Below are 14,902 nucleotides of genomic sequence, written 5' to 3' on the forward strand. Positions count from 1 at the left end.
AGAGGTGGGGAGGGTGGCCAGAATCGCAGCGCAACACGTCGGTGAACGTGGCACCGACGATTTTCGATTCTCTGTCCAGTACGCTAACTGCCACTGTCTCTAATGCGGCGGGCGTGTCTCGCCAGCCGACGAGCGCAACAGATACGGCGGCACTTCAGATTTACTATCGCCACTGCGTGCTGTTGCTTCAGCAATTGTTGTCTTTACTGGAACAGTATTCGCGCTTGGCGCCGATCTATTGTTGCTGATTGCTAGCGCATTGGAGAAAGAACGGGTCGCTACGCCCATTCAGGATACACTTGCAGCAGGACAAAATAAGAACACCGAACAAATTCGCCATGCAGCAATAGTGATGCATGGAATGGCGCGACTACAGGGTCTCCGCACTGAAGATGATTTTTGACTACAGCGGTCGACAGGTTGCATGCAGTTCCCAGCAACGGCGCTTCTACGACGGTAGGCAGGTAGGCGTTCGTTAAGATGGGAGATAGATATACTCGGTGTGACAGACAGGGTTATGACCGACAGCAAGGAGGTTTATTTATGCTAGAATATAATACATGAACAAAACGACTGGTGAAGTGTTATTGTTGGCTTATATTGTTGTTATAGCTATTGTTGCAGACGTTTGCGAATCTGCGCAGTAGCTGAGTTTTTCGGTCTACTCTCACAGTGTAGATCGCATGCGGCCAGTGATCGAATGTCGGCTGCATTCGAAATTGTGTTTGGTGTCGACACCATCTACTCTCGCCTCACCTGTAACGTCTTTTTTCTGTTCATTATCTCAACTCTGTCGAATGTTATGGCTACACGCATATCCCAGAAGGCTGAAGACTTAGTGGCTCTTTATATTTGCATCGCGAGTGCGAGTGTAATTCGATTTGTTTCTTTACAGACTTTGCAAATAAACAAAGAACAGACTGTAAGGTAACAGTGTTGTGGTCTAACTATTAGTGAACCTGTTGTGGGTGACGAATAGGCGCAGTATAGAAGCCCACGAAGTCACTCTGAAAATGGGTCGTGCTACCAAGGATAAACGAGATGTTTATTACCGGCTAGCTAAGGAAGAAGGCTGGAGGGCTCGGAGCGCATTCAAACTTCTACAGATCAACGAACAATTTAAGATATTCGATGGTATGTGTGTGTCTAAATACCGGGTAAGCTCGTAAAGTAATTTAAATGTTTATTGAATGCGATGGTTTTGTTTAAACTAGAGGCCGCCCATACGACGCATCGCTTTAAAAAAACCATATTGAAATCAGCTGTAGATTAAATTCATTTTCATATTTAGTTTCGACAATGTTTTGACTGTGTGGAATATTTGTTCAAATATTGATTCGAATGTTAGTAAAAGCGTGAGAATTATTTAGAAGGCTTGATTCTTAAGATTTTTTCTGATGTGATGCTGAACTTTATTGAAACTGCAACACAGCTTAGCTATAAAAACACTATTAAAATATATCTTTCGGCCAAGTGTCCCATCAAATACGTGCATCGTTGTTGCTTCCCTTTTTACATATTTTTTCTAAGTACCGTGAGTACACCTAGCCATGGCTTACTCAAATTTCTTTGTGCCGCTGTAACTTAATTGGTCTTGTGCTGTTCTATTATACATCCCTTAGGATATTATGCATTTACAAAATGTTTTTCAAGTCTGCTATGTATATAATATATTCCTATAAAAACCACTCGTAAATATGGTTTATTGTAGGCGTGAAGCGAGTCGTAGATCTTTGCGCTGCGCCCGGCTCATGGAGTCAGGTTCTCTGTCGAAAACTGCACCAGGCTAATCCAGGTCGAGAAAATGAGGTTAAAATCGTCGCTGTTGATCTTCAGGAAATGGCGCCACTTGAAGGCGTTATACAACTTCAGGGTGACATTACAAAGAAGGATACGGCCGAACAGATTGTGAACCTGTTCGAGGGAGGACATGCCGATCTGGTTGTCTGTGACGGTGCGCCCGACGTCACTGGATTCCATGATATGGACGAATATATTCAAGGACAACTTCTTGTTGCTGTGCGTATAGTTATATCTGCATGGAGATTCTCCTGGCGTAATGAATGAAACGTAAATGTAGCAACAGACGACAGAGTTGAACAAAACATTTGTATAAAACCCACGGTCATGGTTGATGGTTGGGTTTGTAACCGTTCGGACGCTTAAAAACGCTATCCAGATGACCTTGTTTGCACACATTATACCAATGATAAGAATGGATTGAACCAATGTCGATACAACGAAGTGTCGGTCTTCACACGTAGTGTTCTTCACTAGTAATTATCCACTAACGCAACTGACTTATTCTTGTATAGTCATATTTACCTTAGGAGTTACAATTCATATTCTTCGTTTGTAACCCGTATGAATTCACAAAATACAGGTAAAACTACTCTATAGCTTTTTTTTGTAAATAATTTATTACAAGTAATTTGTTAATCGGTTTTATATTCGTTTATTTTCCTAAAGAAAAGTTCAACAACAGACATGAAAGGAAGCAGGGATTCAGAAGAAGGTCTATTTTTTATTGTCCGTTTCTCCGATGCCTAAACTTCTAAAAAATGATAATTTCTAGCTATGACTGCACTATCGGAACCTAAAAATACATAACCAGATATATAAATTAGGCATAAATAAGGTGGCAGAGTAATATTTGCTTTTGGTTTTTATGAATTTCTAAATCATATAGTTAAAAAAAGAAAACTCCCTAAGTGTGATGTACTCCTTCAAGACAGGAAGAGTGTTAATGCAGAAGGGCAAAAGTTAATTTTATCTGAAATGATGAAAATCGAGTATAAATACTTAATCTATCTTAAGTTTAATTAGATTAATTAGTTTTTTATGCTTGACTACCAGTCTTGGACTTGCACGTATTTTTTTGCTACGTTTGGCAAGTTTTTAATTTTTAATTTGCGAAGTTGCAACATTTATTAATTGAAATTCACTCCTTTACACGGGAAGTTTCACATTTATCTATCTTTGATGTAGAAGTGTTTATTTTTTCAGGATTTGCTGTCAGATGGCCGAAAGAAATGAGATATGCTTATGCATTATAAAAATCTAAGAAACTGTTTTAGATCTTGTCGCACGGAAGCACTTCATATATGACATAGAAGTATTTTTGTAATAGTTTTATAATTTATGTGAACGAATATACGGATAGCAGAAATCAAGAAAGCTAAATTTCACTAATGTAATTGCTTCGGAGCAATAGGCAGCTGCTACAATAGGTTTATTCTTTGTCCTCAATTTTCTTTTTCTCTGCTAACACAGGCACTGAACATAACGACGCACATATTGAAGCAAGACGGGGACTTCGTGGCGAAGATTTTCCGTGGCCGAGATGTGACCTTTCTGATTTCGCGACTCCAGCTATTCTTTGAGCGCGTGGTTGTCGCAAAGCCAACATCGTCGCGCAACTCGTCTATTGAATCCTTCGTCGTCTGTCTTAACTATAACCCACCTAAGGATTACGTACCACACATGTACAACCCATTCCTCGATGGGAATTTCGGTGAGCAATATTCATTGTCCATAACTTTCTCCCACCGCTAATAGCCAGTTGAGTTCATGTTCGCATGGTGCTAACTGAGAAACATTAATTTTCATTTTATCTAGAACCAGTGACTACGCAATATTTTCGAATCAGTTAGGTTTTTAACGAATAATCTGTTAAACTATTATTACTTGATCAAGAGTCGCAGTTAATATAGACCGCTTAAGAAAAGGCTCGTTGTATATTTCTCGTGGATTTTATATTGATTCCCAAGCAATTCGCAGTAGCTTCAAAAGCAGAAACTTTATTCGAACAGCGATCACTTACCAAATCCATTCCTAATCTACCTGATTTCCTTTTGGTGTTACAGCTAGCATAGAATCAATGCCCGAAGCGAATCGAAGAATTGTGCCATTTGTCGTTTGCGGAGATCTCGAAGGTCACCCACCCATCGATTCTGATCGAACCTATTCTCTTGATGAGGCGTACGTGTATACCCGTCCGACACAACCGCCCATCAATCCACCGTACAAGGAGGCGAAACAGATGAAAAGCGAAGATCGCCTGGCAAAAGCTGAGACCAGTATCTCTAGTAGAGGAAAATCGCTCTCGTCTGCTGAAGTGACAACTGTCAACGACGTGGAATCGATGCAGGTGGGCAACTCATCTTCGGAATCACCGTCGTCGTCTTTGTCACCCGAAGACCTAGAAAAGGATATGGTATGGCAAGTTCATACGAATTTGACAGATCTGCCCACCAGATCTCCTCAGCCAACAATAAGCGGCAGAGGAGAAGGGCGTACGGCAGAGAACAACGGACAATCTTCCGCAAGCAGAAACCCGAGCATCGTAGAGGATTCTGACAGATAAGATTTGAGCCTTGTCGTTAACGTGCAGGCAATAATTTGTTGCAGCATTTAAAAAAGCTCAAGTGTTATTGCTTATAGATGCAGGAAAATTGCGCACCTCGAAAGATGGAAAAAATAATGACATGGACATCTTCGCAGTTCTTATCTTTTATTGGTTATGATGGTGAACGCATTTAGAATAATGTATCATTATTGTTGTTATGTAGTGCTAGCTATGTAAATATATTTACAACTCTACGATTGCTGAGTTTCTTGTTGGCTTATTTCACAGTGGAGACCTATAGCTTATATCGCCGTTATATTGATAAATCCATACCACTCGGTTCTTTAATTATCCTCACTCTCATAGCCATTTCTCAGTTTAAACAAAGACTACCTGTGTTAGAAATGTTTGTAAACATGATTAGTGGTAGATCTATAATAAATGAATCGATCAAAGAATGTGTACTGTTAGCCCGTTTTTGTCTTTGTTATCTATGGAAGGAAATAGGCAGTTTTAATGTTACTTAATTAATACGACGACGAAAAATTTTTATGGAAATGGAATTAATCAAATCGACAGAAGTATACAAGTATATATTTGTTTAATAATAAATCAACCTTAGACTGGGCCGGTTATTTTATAGAAGCAGGGTAGTTTACCGGTTTAGAGGTTATTGATTACAATTTAGGGGTATTATATTTATTTAAAACAACGCACCGATATTTTTATCTGTCTTTAAAAGAAAGGGAATTAGACTGTTTGATAAAACCGTTCATCGTGAATACTATTATCGTAAAGTTATGCACATGACCACTGCAAATTGTATAGAATAAAAAGTAATTTTATAGAAACCCACGAACACACCGGTTCGGTTCGAAAAAAGCACGAATAATATGGTCAATGTAAACAGTTTGTATGAATGCAGAAACGGCGGAGACTTAGCACATGTTGAATCATTGTTCCAAGCTTTAGGCTTGTGACGCAAGAGAATATGTATTTTTACTCGACGAGTAGAGCGCCAGTGTAATCGACATCCTATTGTTAAATAGAATTCATATGCTTAAACAGTGTAGATTAAAAAGGGCCAATTATTTTGGAGAAATTAGTTCGTATATTACGGATTGCTAAGTGCGAGCATATTAGAGAGCGCTGGTTAAAACGTTTGAAGCAATTTGAATTTCTATGAGGACATATATCCAACAAATCTGTTCAGTGTGATATAGTTTAATACGGCCAATTTGACGAGATAGCCGCCACAGCTGAACGCTGATTATTTCTGTTAAGTACATTTACAAAGTTTGTAAAAATTTATTCGCCGAACACCATGCTTTCTATTTCTAAGGACGCAGTTGTTCCCGACCGAGTTCAATCGTGCTTGGTCAGGTGATCTCTCCGTAGAATACAAACGTTTACTTCCTAAACTAGATTTAGTGGATCTTTCCCGACTTCACTATGTGGAGACAGGCCTCAACCAAAGTGCTGCATTTGTGCTGATTGATTCACACCTTTTTTCCAATTGCGAGTTCACAAAAGCCTAATACAACTTACTTGTGGATAAGCTGATTTCGTTTATATCCTTTATCACACAATCCTCACATTTTTTTAAGGGCAAATTTGCGTATAAAATTTCGCGGTTTTTTCAAATCTGGGTGCCTAGTGTCCCTACTCGCTAAGTTCATTGTCATAAAAAGCATAGCCAGCAAGCGTTCTGCCACGTTGGTTTCGCAGCGTTGCCAAAAATGATCAGAGATCAACTAAGCGGTTAAGAAAAATCGATTACTATCAAGGCTCATAGCTGCTTGCATGATTTATATATTGTTTCATTATTTTGTTGGATAAATTCCAAGTAACTTAGGTTCCAGGTAAAATAGGTTCGTGAAATGAGTGATATATGAACATGCTGTCGTTCTATCAAAAAAGGGCTGATCTTACATATACAGCGATTGCGTATTGCATAGACGCCTTAGGATCCCATAGGTTCTGCAAATGCTGCACTGACATTTCTCCTGTCGAAATCTTTCCAGTTGACAAAGGCAGTCTGTGTTATATTGTCACGTATTCTGTCCTAGATACGTATTTCCCTCTACAACTAAGGAGTATTGCGTTAATGTGTGGGCCAGATGATGTTACCCCGACAAATACTCGAAATGTCAGCTCCATGTCTGATATCGTCTTTGAACCATTGATAGTGTGGGCCATATCGTCGCAAATCATTTACGATCCTCCGGGATTCCAGGAAAATTTCATACGGTCGCTTCTACTGATTCTGTTGACTTCCCGCGTAGAAGATTCTAGCAGGTATATTAAACAGGAATAGATAGCTTTACATGAGTAAAAATTTCAAATTCATGATGGTTTATATCGTTCATTTTAACCAAGTGTAGAAGCAGTAGGTTCCTTGCTAGATTAGTTTATGTCAGGGTCCTTTTGTAGTTTTAGAATCACGATCTTAGGTTTTTTGAAAAAGCTATCGATCACAAATTCAAACTAACCAGTCTGAACATGACAGTTTCTCTGTACGTACAAAACAGTAACGGCCGGCTTTTCAAGCTTAGAGTTATCCATCATTTTTTGAATAACATCATCTTCCTTCTTGCCTGTAAAAGCGGGATACCAGTTGTTCGCGAATGGCGGAATGGAAGGAAAATAGCACTCTAGCTAATAATTGTGATAATATATATATATATATATATGTATATATATATATGTATATATTTGTCCTGTTTGACCCATAAGCTTTAAGCCATAAGCAACATCATTATATGAAAACCATTTGAATACATAATTTAGCAGAATAAGCTCAGTGCTTTTGTGACATATCCAGTGAGGGGATCAGTGTTGAAGAACTTCATATCTCAAAACCATTACATGTCCGCAGTTCGTATGATAGTGATGATTTGAATGTAATACTAATCTCCGCGCTTATTCGATAACTGCTCTGAACAACGTGGCCCGATGGAATCGTACGGAACATTGAACATCGGTATTTGCTGGAAAGTCTCACATATTGGGTGCACTTTGGTAATTTTTGCATCTATTTGTTTGAGGTACAAAACTGACTGATGAGTCAACGTGCCTTGTGAATTTATTATAGCCCTAAAGGGCTATTTAACACTCGCTAGTGACGTTGAAGAGGACATTTTTGTAGGTTACTAGTTTGCAATCGCGTTTCCATTATTTTTTTTTCATTTCTTTATTATTTTGCTGTTCTAATAATGGAGTCTATAGGGAGTATGAAAAAAATATTTCTTTTTTAAGTTCTGAGCGCATTTTGTGCTTTTCATTTTGATGAGTGTACATGTTGATGTCGGAAGAATTAAAATAACCCAATATGCAGCATCATGAGTTTTTGTGGTTTTTTTGCCCATATAAACACTTTTTATTAATTCAAGTGTTTCAATTTAATAAATAGTGAATTTGAAAACACGAACTGCAAAAAACTATTTCCTTTGCTGCATTGTGTATCTATTCGTCGTATAGAACAGAAGTGGGTTTTTGATTTTTCTGAAACTGCTAAGATCTTTCAGTAGCCACAGTCTTCTAAAAACAGGCATGTTGCTTCTGGGGAAACGATAGTTGAATACATATAAGCATGTAATGGGTAACAAGGACAAAAACAAATCTTGACTCCGAAATTAAGAAAATCGTACATGTCTTTGGACGCACCATCAAGATCTATCTCGCATCAATTGCACTTGTCATGCCTCTTTTGTTACAAAATTCCCTTATCCTTCCACAATAATTTTTCTACACGTTGTTAAGAAAGTTGCGCCAAAGACATCGTGAACACAGTGAATGGTTTAGATTTATGATTTATTAATTATCTATTTCATTAAAGGCAAGTCACGGTATATTTAAAAATTGCTACAATTCTCCTGAACCTAATTATATACGCATTTAGCTAAAAAAAATAAAGATAAAAGCTTGCAGCCAACACGTAAGGAAACCCGATTGTCCTCGTTCTTAGCAAGCAAAACACCTGAAACATATCTACGCCAAGTCGATTTCTTAGATCATTACGCTGTAATGTGTGAACGACATTATCGTGCGTTGAACTCTCTTCCTCATGAATACGAACCTAGACATTCACCGCGTTGCGGAAGCCTGCGGAAGAAGAACTTCGTATGGCAGCCCGAGGTCTGGCAACCATTAGCGCTTGTGCCCGCGTTGAAGTTTAGAAGCGCTGAAGTATCGGATAGAAAATCAAGTCGGACGGGATACCGTCTGCCATCAAAAAAAAACTCGTTAGATCTATTGCTGTTGCTGCTGCTGCTGCTGCTACCCGTGTTGTTCTTTTCGTTTTCGGGAATTCAACCGTGTCATCTGATTACTGCGACGAAGGAATTTAATGGCGTCCGAGATAGCTAAGTACTGTCCAATATCAATACGATTGCAAAATACAAGAAAAATGTCATTTGAACAGAGCTATTGCGAATGTTGGCAGGTATCGTGTTAGTGAACTTGTATGTGGCAGTTAGCATTTAGTTTTTGCCGAGTTCTGTGCATGCCGAAAACGGATATGGCTAGTCGAACACACCCAAGAGGTCGGCCGTCCAATGATGAGCTATTGCAGCGGGTAAGTAGCAGTCTAATACAGCACAACTATTCCATACGGCTTACTTAAGTAGGTTAACAGTAGTTGCTTACAATAATGTGAATTGGTTTCTTATCGACTGCCTACTTTGCTAGTTGACTTGTTGGTGAAATATGTTTTGTTGTACAGTTTTTGTACGTTCATTGAAGAAAAGAATCGTATTGGAGCATGGAATATGGAACAGTAATAAAGTTGGTTTGACTAAACGAAAAATGATATGCACAATATGGCTTTATACTCATTTTCATATCCTAGTTAGCAGTGCTAAGCTCCTGGAGCAGCTTCAACTGTCGCTGGTGGTTTTCTTTTTTATTCGTAGTTATGTAACGTTCTAAATGCTCTGCTCGACACTTTTCAAGCAAGTGAATCTACAGACAGTAGTATCTTGTTGAAAGGTATAGACAAAAAGTGTTCTCGCTATACGTCCTAGTATTTAAATATGTATTCGCTATGGTAAAAATATATGGTCATAAAATAATAGATGCTCAAAAAATCCATATCAGAAATAAGGTAAGGCTAAATGGTTCAGGCAAGACAATCAGTTCTAGCCAAACTTTGCATTTAGGGATCGCCTGAAGAGCACTTACATTTTTTTGAACTAGTAGAAAACTAGCGTTGAACTAGGTAATCCCAACAAGAACTATTCTAGCTACACTTTTTGGTGTGGGCAAATTTTGATGCGATACCAATAAGTTGATTTCGAGAACATGTTCACACAGGAGGAATAGCAAAGAACGTTAAAAGAAAACTAGTGGGAAGTTTCTAAATTTGGTGTTTGGGACAACCAAATACTTTTCAGAGAACTATTTGCATTAGAATAAAAGTACTACTTAACAATTAGAAAATTTATCAAACTACGTTCAGCTCAATTGCCGGGCCTTGAAATACGAACCTATTCGTCTCAACAGAGTAAGGTCTGTTGTCCGCGAAACGTCATCTACTTTTTCGATGTTATTTTTTGACGACCCGATAATTGTATTATCGCGTTTTCTCTTTTTTGTTTTTACTTCGGTTTCCTTGACATCGGTTAGCTGTTGTCTGCTTTAACTTCAATAGATTTTTGTATCAATAAAAAAGTATTCTAATAATAAAATTCATCTCCACATTCTTAAACGTGTTGTTATGAGATATTATGCGTACATGTACAGCATCATAGTATGTATTAATTTCTACTAGTATTACGTCGTCATTATGCTATTACATTTGCTCTTGAGTTCTATACATAAAAGCATTAAAATCCTTGCCTAAATTCTACTAGCGTGTGCCATAAATTCTACTAGCGTGTGCCATGACTAATTATAGGTTATCACAATTAATAATCTCAGATATTTACTTAAGCCTTGTGTATTGAATGTCTTCAGTATTGTTAAATGACAAAGACACTCCATCCTTTCACTTGATGGAGTAGACAGCTAAAGTACTATTTTTGCATGCACAATAAAAGACACATTCCACGAAGTCAATAACACCTTTGTTTTCTGTTTATTCTGCTTAGTAATCCTACCCAGTTAACAAGCATAGGTCGCCGGCTTACATCGTTTACCTATCTTTTCAAAATTCACTTTTTTTTTAAATGTTTCAACAGCTAAGTTTTTCCACCTGCACCTCCGCAATAACCTTCTGAGGATCTAGAGTTCACTTTGGGTTGTCCATGCTTGGAAGTAAGCGATGGCCAAGGCGCGTTGTTCGTGAGGTGTCTCGCTTCAAGTCGAAGCTCGTAGTGACCAGTAGTCGGATTAAGTTCTGCCCGAGCTACGGTTGCCAATTCCGCTCGAACGTCGTGACCGAGTTTAACCATCCGGGCAATTTCGGCCGGGTCGGTTACTCTGCGGTTCTCATCAAATTTGTGGCGAATTTCCTGGCGAGCTTTTTCTTTGGCAGTGCTGTCATTATGAAACACTTGCTGTGAAGTTCGTAGAAGAGACTTGAAACAATTGATCACCTCTCGACGACTGGCCATTTCGATCGCTGTTCCTATATATCTTTCCATTCGAAATTTGATGTATTGTGTTATTACTGGATACATGCAGGTAAGTGTGGTACCATTTCGTACCGTAAATAGATTTGTGGTACCAGCCAAACTATAAGCAATATGTGGCGCGCATTTAAACTATACAGTAACCCTACCGTTTAAACTGCTTATTGAAACGCTTGCTGCGGTTTCTAGTGGAATATAACTCGAAAAAGCTTATTTATTTCAGGTAACAGGCGTTTGAATTTTAGAGTCCAATACTTTTTGCAGAAAAAAGCCCTAAATACGGCATCCGAATCTCACTGATTTGTTATTAAAAAAAAATGTTGCCTCTATTAGGAACACAGCACGATTTTCGAATTAAGCTGATATGATTCTTTAGTGAGAATGAGTACTTGTTAGCGTAAAGGTTTCATAGTAAATCGTATACGATTGTGTAATGGTGGCATTCATTATTAATGAAAGTCTAATAAGACTAATAATTGCATAGTTTTCAGAAGCCTGTCCAGGTCATATATATTATTATTATTAAATGAGCGAACCCACTGCTTTAATCATTTCGCGTATGTTGTTATTAGGATATTGCCATTTCATTCAGGTAATTGAAAAACCGTATTTTATATCATATTTATTAGAGATTCTCAATCGATCGGAGCTTTGCACGATGCACTTAAGGAACAACTGTTGATTAATCATCAGCAGTTACCCTGAGGATTAGCGAAATAATTTACACTGAAAAAAGGATATTTGTTCTCATTATATTTCTTTATTTCTGCTGTGTAAGGAATTACTTTGGAATCTGATTTATATTCAGGTGGTTGAGTTAGCTAAATTATGGGCGGAATACTGTATTGTGTGAAACAGAAAAAGATCTCCATAACGTTAACCCATGGTACTGAAGTAATACCTTAGAATAAGTATTTTTAGAAACATTTTTTTCTTTATTTTTCAGGGAGCGCGCGAGGTTTTAGGTTGGCTCGAACGTGTGGAAACACAACATTTACACTTAGTGGTGGAGTATAACGCCAAAATGAGGGATATGGCTAGAGCCGTGGAACAGCATCGTCAGGAAGTCGTTCAACTCAAGGAGGTATCATCTAATAGAAGCGTTACTAAGTATTTTTATTAAGGCCTTTTAGTACAGTCAGGGGACTCTGAGCTGTTTTGGCCGGAAGAGAACTCAAAATAATATGAATGAATAATATTGGACGTATATAATTACTTATATAACTAAGCAGCAATAAATACCTTCACTCTCGTATCAATTAATTTATTTTAGAAGCTATAACATGAGTAGCTTATTTACCCTCGTATACCGGCGCAGCGCAATGCGAAATTTCAGAGCGAGAATGAAGAGCTACGGAATATGTGCTGTTTTTTGGACGACGAACGTGAACGAGCGCATAAGCTGGTTACTGAATGGAGGCGATTCGGTCGATATACGGCATCAATTCTTAGCCACGAACTCAATTCTTATCATACCAAGCTCAATCAGCTTGAAAGTCGCCAGAATCGCATACTCAGGTAACATCGCATTGCGGTAATATGATTGAACTTTTTTTTTTATATAATTCCTAATTGTCAAGAACACGTGAAGTGCTGCGGTTCACCAAAGCTGGTCATGCGGTGTCATTTGTATACAAAAAATATTGTTTTGTAAATATTCAGTGGGAGTGGTTTCAGATGGGAGCCAACCAATGCGAAGCCCGATCTCCTAGAAGCGACACCGGCCAGCACACAAAACCAATCCAAGGACCACTCGGATAAGGAAGATAGTTCGTCAGAAGCAACTTCTTCTAGCGCCACTGCTACGCAAACAAGACAAGCAATGTCTTCGACCGAATTGACGCCTACCATATCTGCAGAATCGGTAGGAAGCGGAACAACGCAGTCGCACGAATCAGACCAGAGGCGAAGCATCGCAGATAACGTTGCGGACGCATTTAAGGTTCTTGAGTTGCATGAACAACTCGAATGTGACCCGATGTCTGATAGAGAAAAAGCTCTGATACGAGATATGTGTAACGTTGTGTGGAATAAACTTGAACAGCATTACAGCCCCACTATTCAACAGATAGCAGCTAGTGAAGGCGATACGGAAAATCAGCGTCAACCAGCTAGTTTAGCCGTGGCATTGGAGTCAAAACCTACTTCGCCAGTCGCAGGTGTAAGCGGGACTTAGCAAGGCTTACCAAAGAGTTGTACCCAGAATTATGCACGATGTTGTAGTCAATAGTTGCTTAAGAGTCACAATCTTATTTCATAGAACATTCACTGGAAATAATGTGAATAAAAGACTGTACTTACTTTCCAATCTACTTTTCTTCTTTGCTAAAGAAATATTGCGGTTAAAATTGACTCATGTGACTATATATTAAATAAAGTATAAATATTATCAACCTAAATAAATGCATCTTTTGGGCATGCATGGCATATGCGGAAATTGGAAATATCGTCAGGTATCATTGAATGTTGTGATATTGGTCTATTTCCTAATCGGCCAGTAAAATGGTGCAGAACTGTGTTAATGGTTAAGAATCACCTGCAGGAATTTATCGGTTAGGCATGATATGTTCATTAACATAGTTATTGAAAGCATAAAAATCATGATGATACCATAAGAGCTCTTGTTAGAGTACCATATCCTAAACTATATACCACAAAACGGGTGCCATATCGTGAAAGAGTACTTGTATGTCCAGTTGTTTATTGGTCTACGATCGGATAAGTGCTCTCCTCGATCTTGCATTTAATAAATAAATTATATTATTTACAAATTCTTGGTATGAGGTTTGCAATATTGTTAAAAGAGGCATATTAAAAATTATTAATGCAAGTGATCGATAAACCACAAGACGTCGACTGTTATAATTATTAGAATGGAACAACAATCATTGTAATGATTCTATAAATATATAAGTATCAAAATTTGAAACGTTTATAAAACCTTCTTTTTTACTTTATAAAGGGTTAATTGTTAATCATAAGTTGAAACCTAACATTTAAGAACATTACATTAGATATTATATATATACGTTAGAAGAATACATTAGATACTTTTTTTAGATATAGTTTTGCTCTAAGACGTCTTGGGCACTCTACCTATCAACCCTACTTTTATACGTGTTGATTAGCAATAGAACTATTTGTGGTATAATATTTCTTCCCGTCATTAGCTGTTTGGATTCTGTTATGGATTCAAAGCACTTTTATTATTCTCCATTATTATTATTAATGTCGATTCCCTTCTAGTTCTTTTCTCCAGGGTTGAACTACGCATCAATAGGTAAAAGCAGTAGGATTTTAAATACGGCGTACGTTTACCTGCCAAAGTTTGCGTAAAGTATCTCAGGCTGGAACACGTGTAGTAAATTTCATATATAAATTTTCCCATAATCCCAAATGCTCAAGAATGGAAATTTGCTCATTCTAGTGTATGTATTAAGCATAGAAAGTTTACTTTTATCTCTCCGTTATTGTCATATGCCTCATTATCGTATGTATATGACAAATGATAAACATAGCAATACGCTGGGGAAATTTCAAAAGGTGAAGTAGCTTGATACGTGGTAAATCACGAGATATTATAAGAATGATAAATGATTGGCCACCATGGGAACTTAGCGCCTTAGAAATTCCTAGCTGATTTCCATCATTAGCTCAAGAAGTATTTATATACATGTGATATACGTGTATTTTCCATTATACCACCCAAAAGTTTACTATTACTTAAGAAATATAGTGACGGGAATAAAAAGCAGCTTTCGGCATAATCATTTCCTTAGGGAAATAGCCTTGCTAGATTTAATTAGATTTTGTGCGCGCCACTTTGCCGCTTTAACTTTGAAATGCGTTCAGAACAATAGGCATTTCAATGCAAGAACGTTCTTGTCGTCATATTAAGACAACTGTGAGGCCGAAGACAATCCGGCCGATCAAGAAAAGAAAACTTTATAATGTGACAAATCGATGTACATAATTAATATAT

The 14,902-nt window shown here is 37.9% G+C and overlaps 2 protein-coding genes and 1 long non-coding RNA gene across 14 annotated transcripts; 2 read left to right on the forward strand and 1 right to left on the reverse strand.

The window, feature by feature from the left end:
- The first annotated feature begins 315 nt into the window (after window positions 1-315).
- Trm7-32 (tRNA methyltransferase 7-32) lies at window positions 316-4,818 on the forward strand. 6 transcript variants are annotated; one of them, XM_022801551.2, is made up of 5 exons: window positions 316-456; window positions 980-1,134; window positions 1,712-2,019; window positions 3,274-3,514; window positions 3,867-4,818. In XM_022801551.2, the coding sequence occupies exons 1-5, from the start codon at window positions 425-427 to the stop codon at window positions 4,364-4,366; spliced, it is 1,236 nt and encodes a 411-aa protein (XP_022657286.1). In that variant the 5' UTR covers window positions 316-424; the 3' UTR covers window positions 4,367-4,818. The 6 variants fall into 6 exon arrangements, with proteins under 6 accessions (XP_022657286.1, XP_086845043.1, XP_022657287.1 ...); XM_086988917.1 differs by having other exon boundaries at window positions 318-456; window positions 896-1,134; XM_022801552.2 differs by having other exon boundaries at window positions 323-464; window positions 955-1,134.
- LOC147756234 (uncharacterized) lies at window positions 3,476-8,515 on the reverse strand. The gene is made up of 3 exons (XR_015327592.1): window positions 8,427-8,515; window positions 3,824-6,945; window positions 3,476-3,588 (listed from the first exon to the last, which is right to left on the reverse strand). It is a non-coding gene; the product is annotated as an uncharacterized LOC147756234 (long non-coding RNA).
- A 268-nt stretch (window positions 8,516-8,783) lies between these two features.
- LOC111248603 (uncharacterized) lies at window positions 8,784-13,228 on the forward strand. Of its 7 annotated transcripts, none has more exons than XM_022801197.2 (4): window positions 8,784-8,924; window positions 11,867-12,004; window positions 12,212-12,438; window positions 12,583-13,228. In XM_022801197.2, the coding sequence occupies exons 1-4, from the start codon at window positions 8,814-8,816 to the stop codon at window positions 13,094-13,096; spliced, it is 990 nt and encodes a 329-aa protein (XP_022656932.1). In that variant the 5' UTR covers window positions 8,784-8,813; the 3' UTR covers window positions 13,097-13,228. The 7 variants fall into 7 exon arrangements, with proteins under 7 accessions (XP_022656932.1, XP_086845045.1, XP_022656933.1 ...); XM_086988919.1 differs by having other exon boundaries at window positions 12,598-13,228; XM_022801198.2 differs by having other exon boundaries at window positions 12,239-12,438.
- The last annotated feature ends 1,674 nt before the right edge of the window (window positions 13,229-14,902 follow it).

The sequence above is a fragment of the Varroa destructor genome, unplaced genomic scaffold (assembly GCF_002443255.2).
Source record: "Varroa destructor unplaced genomic scaffold, Vdes_3.0 BEIS01000004.1, whole genome shotgun sequence".
NCBI lineage: Eukaryota > Metazoa > Arthropoda > Arachnida > Mesostigmata > Varroidae > Varroa > Varroa destructor.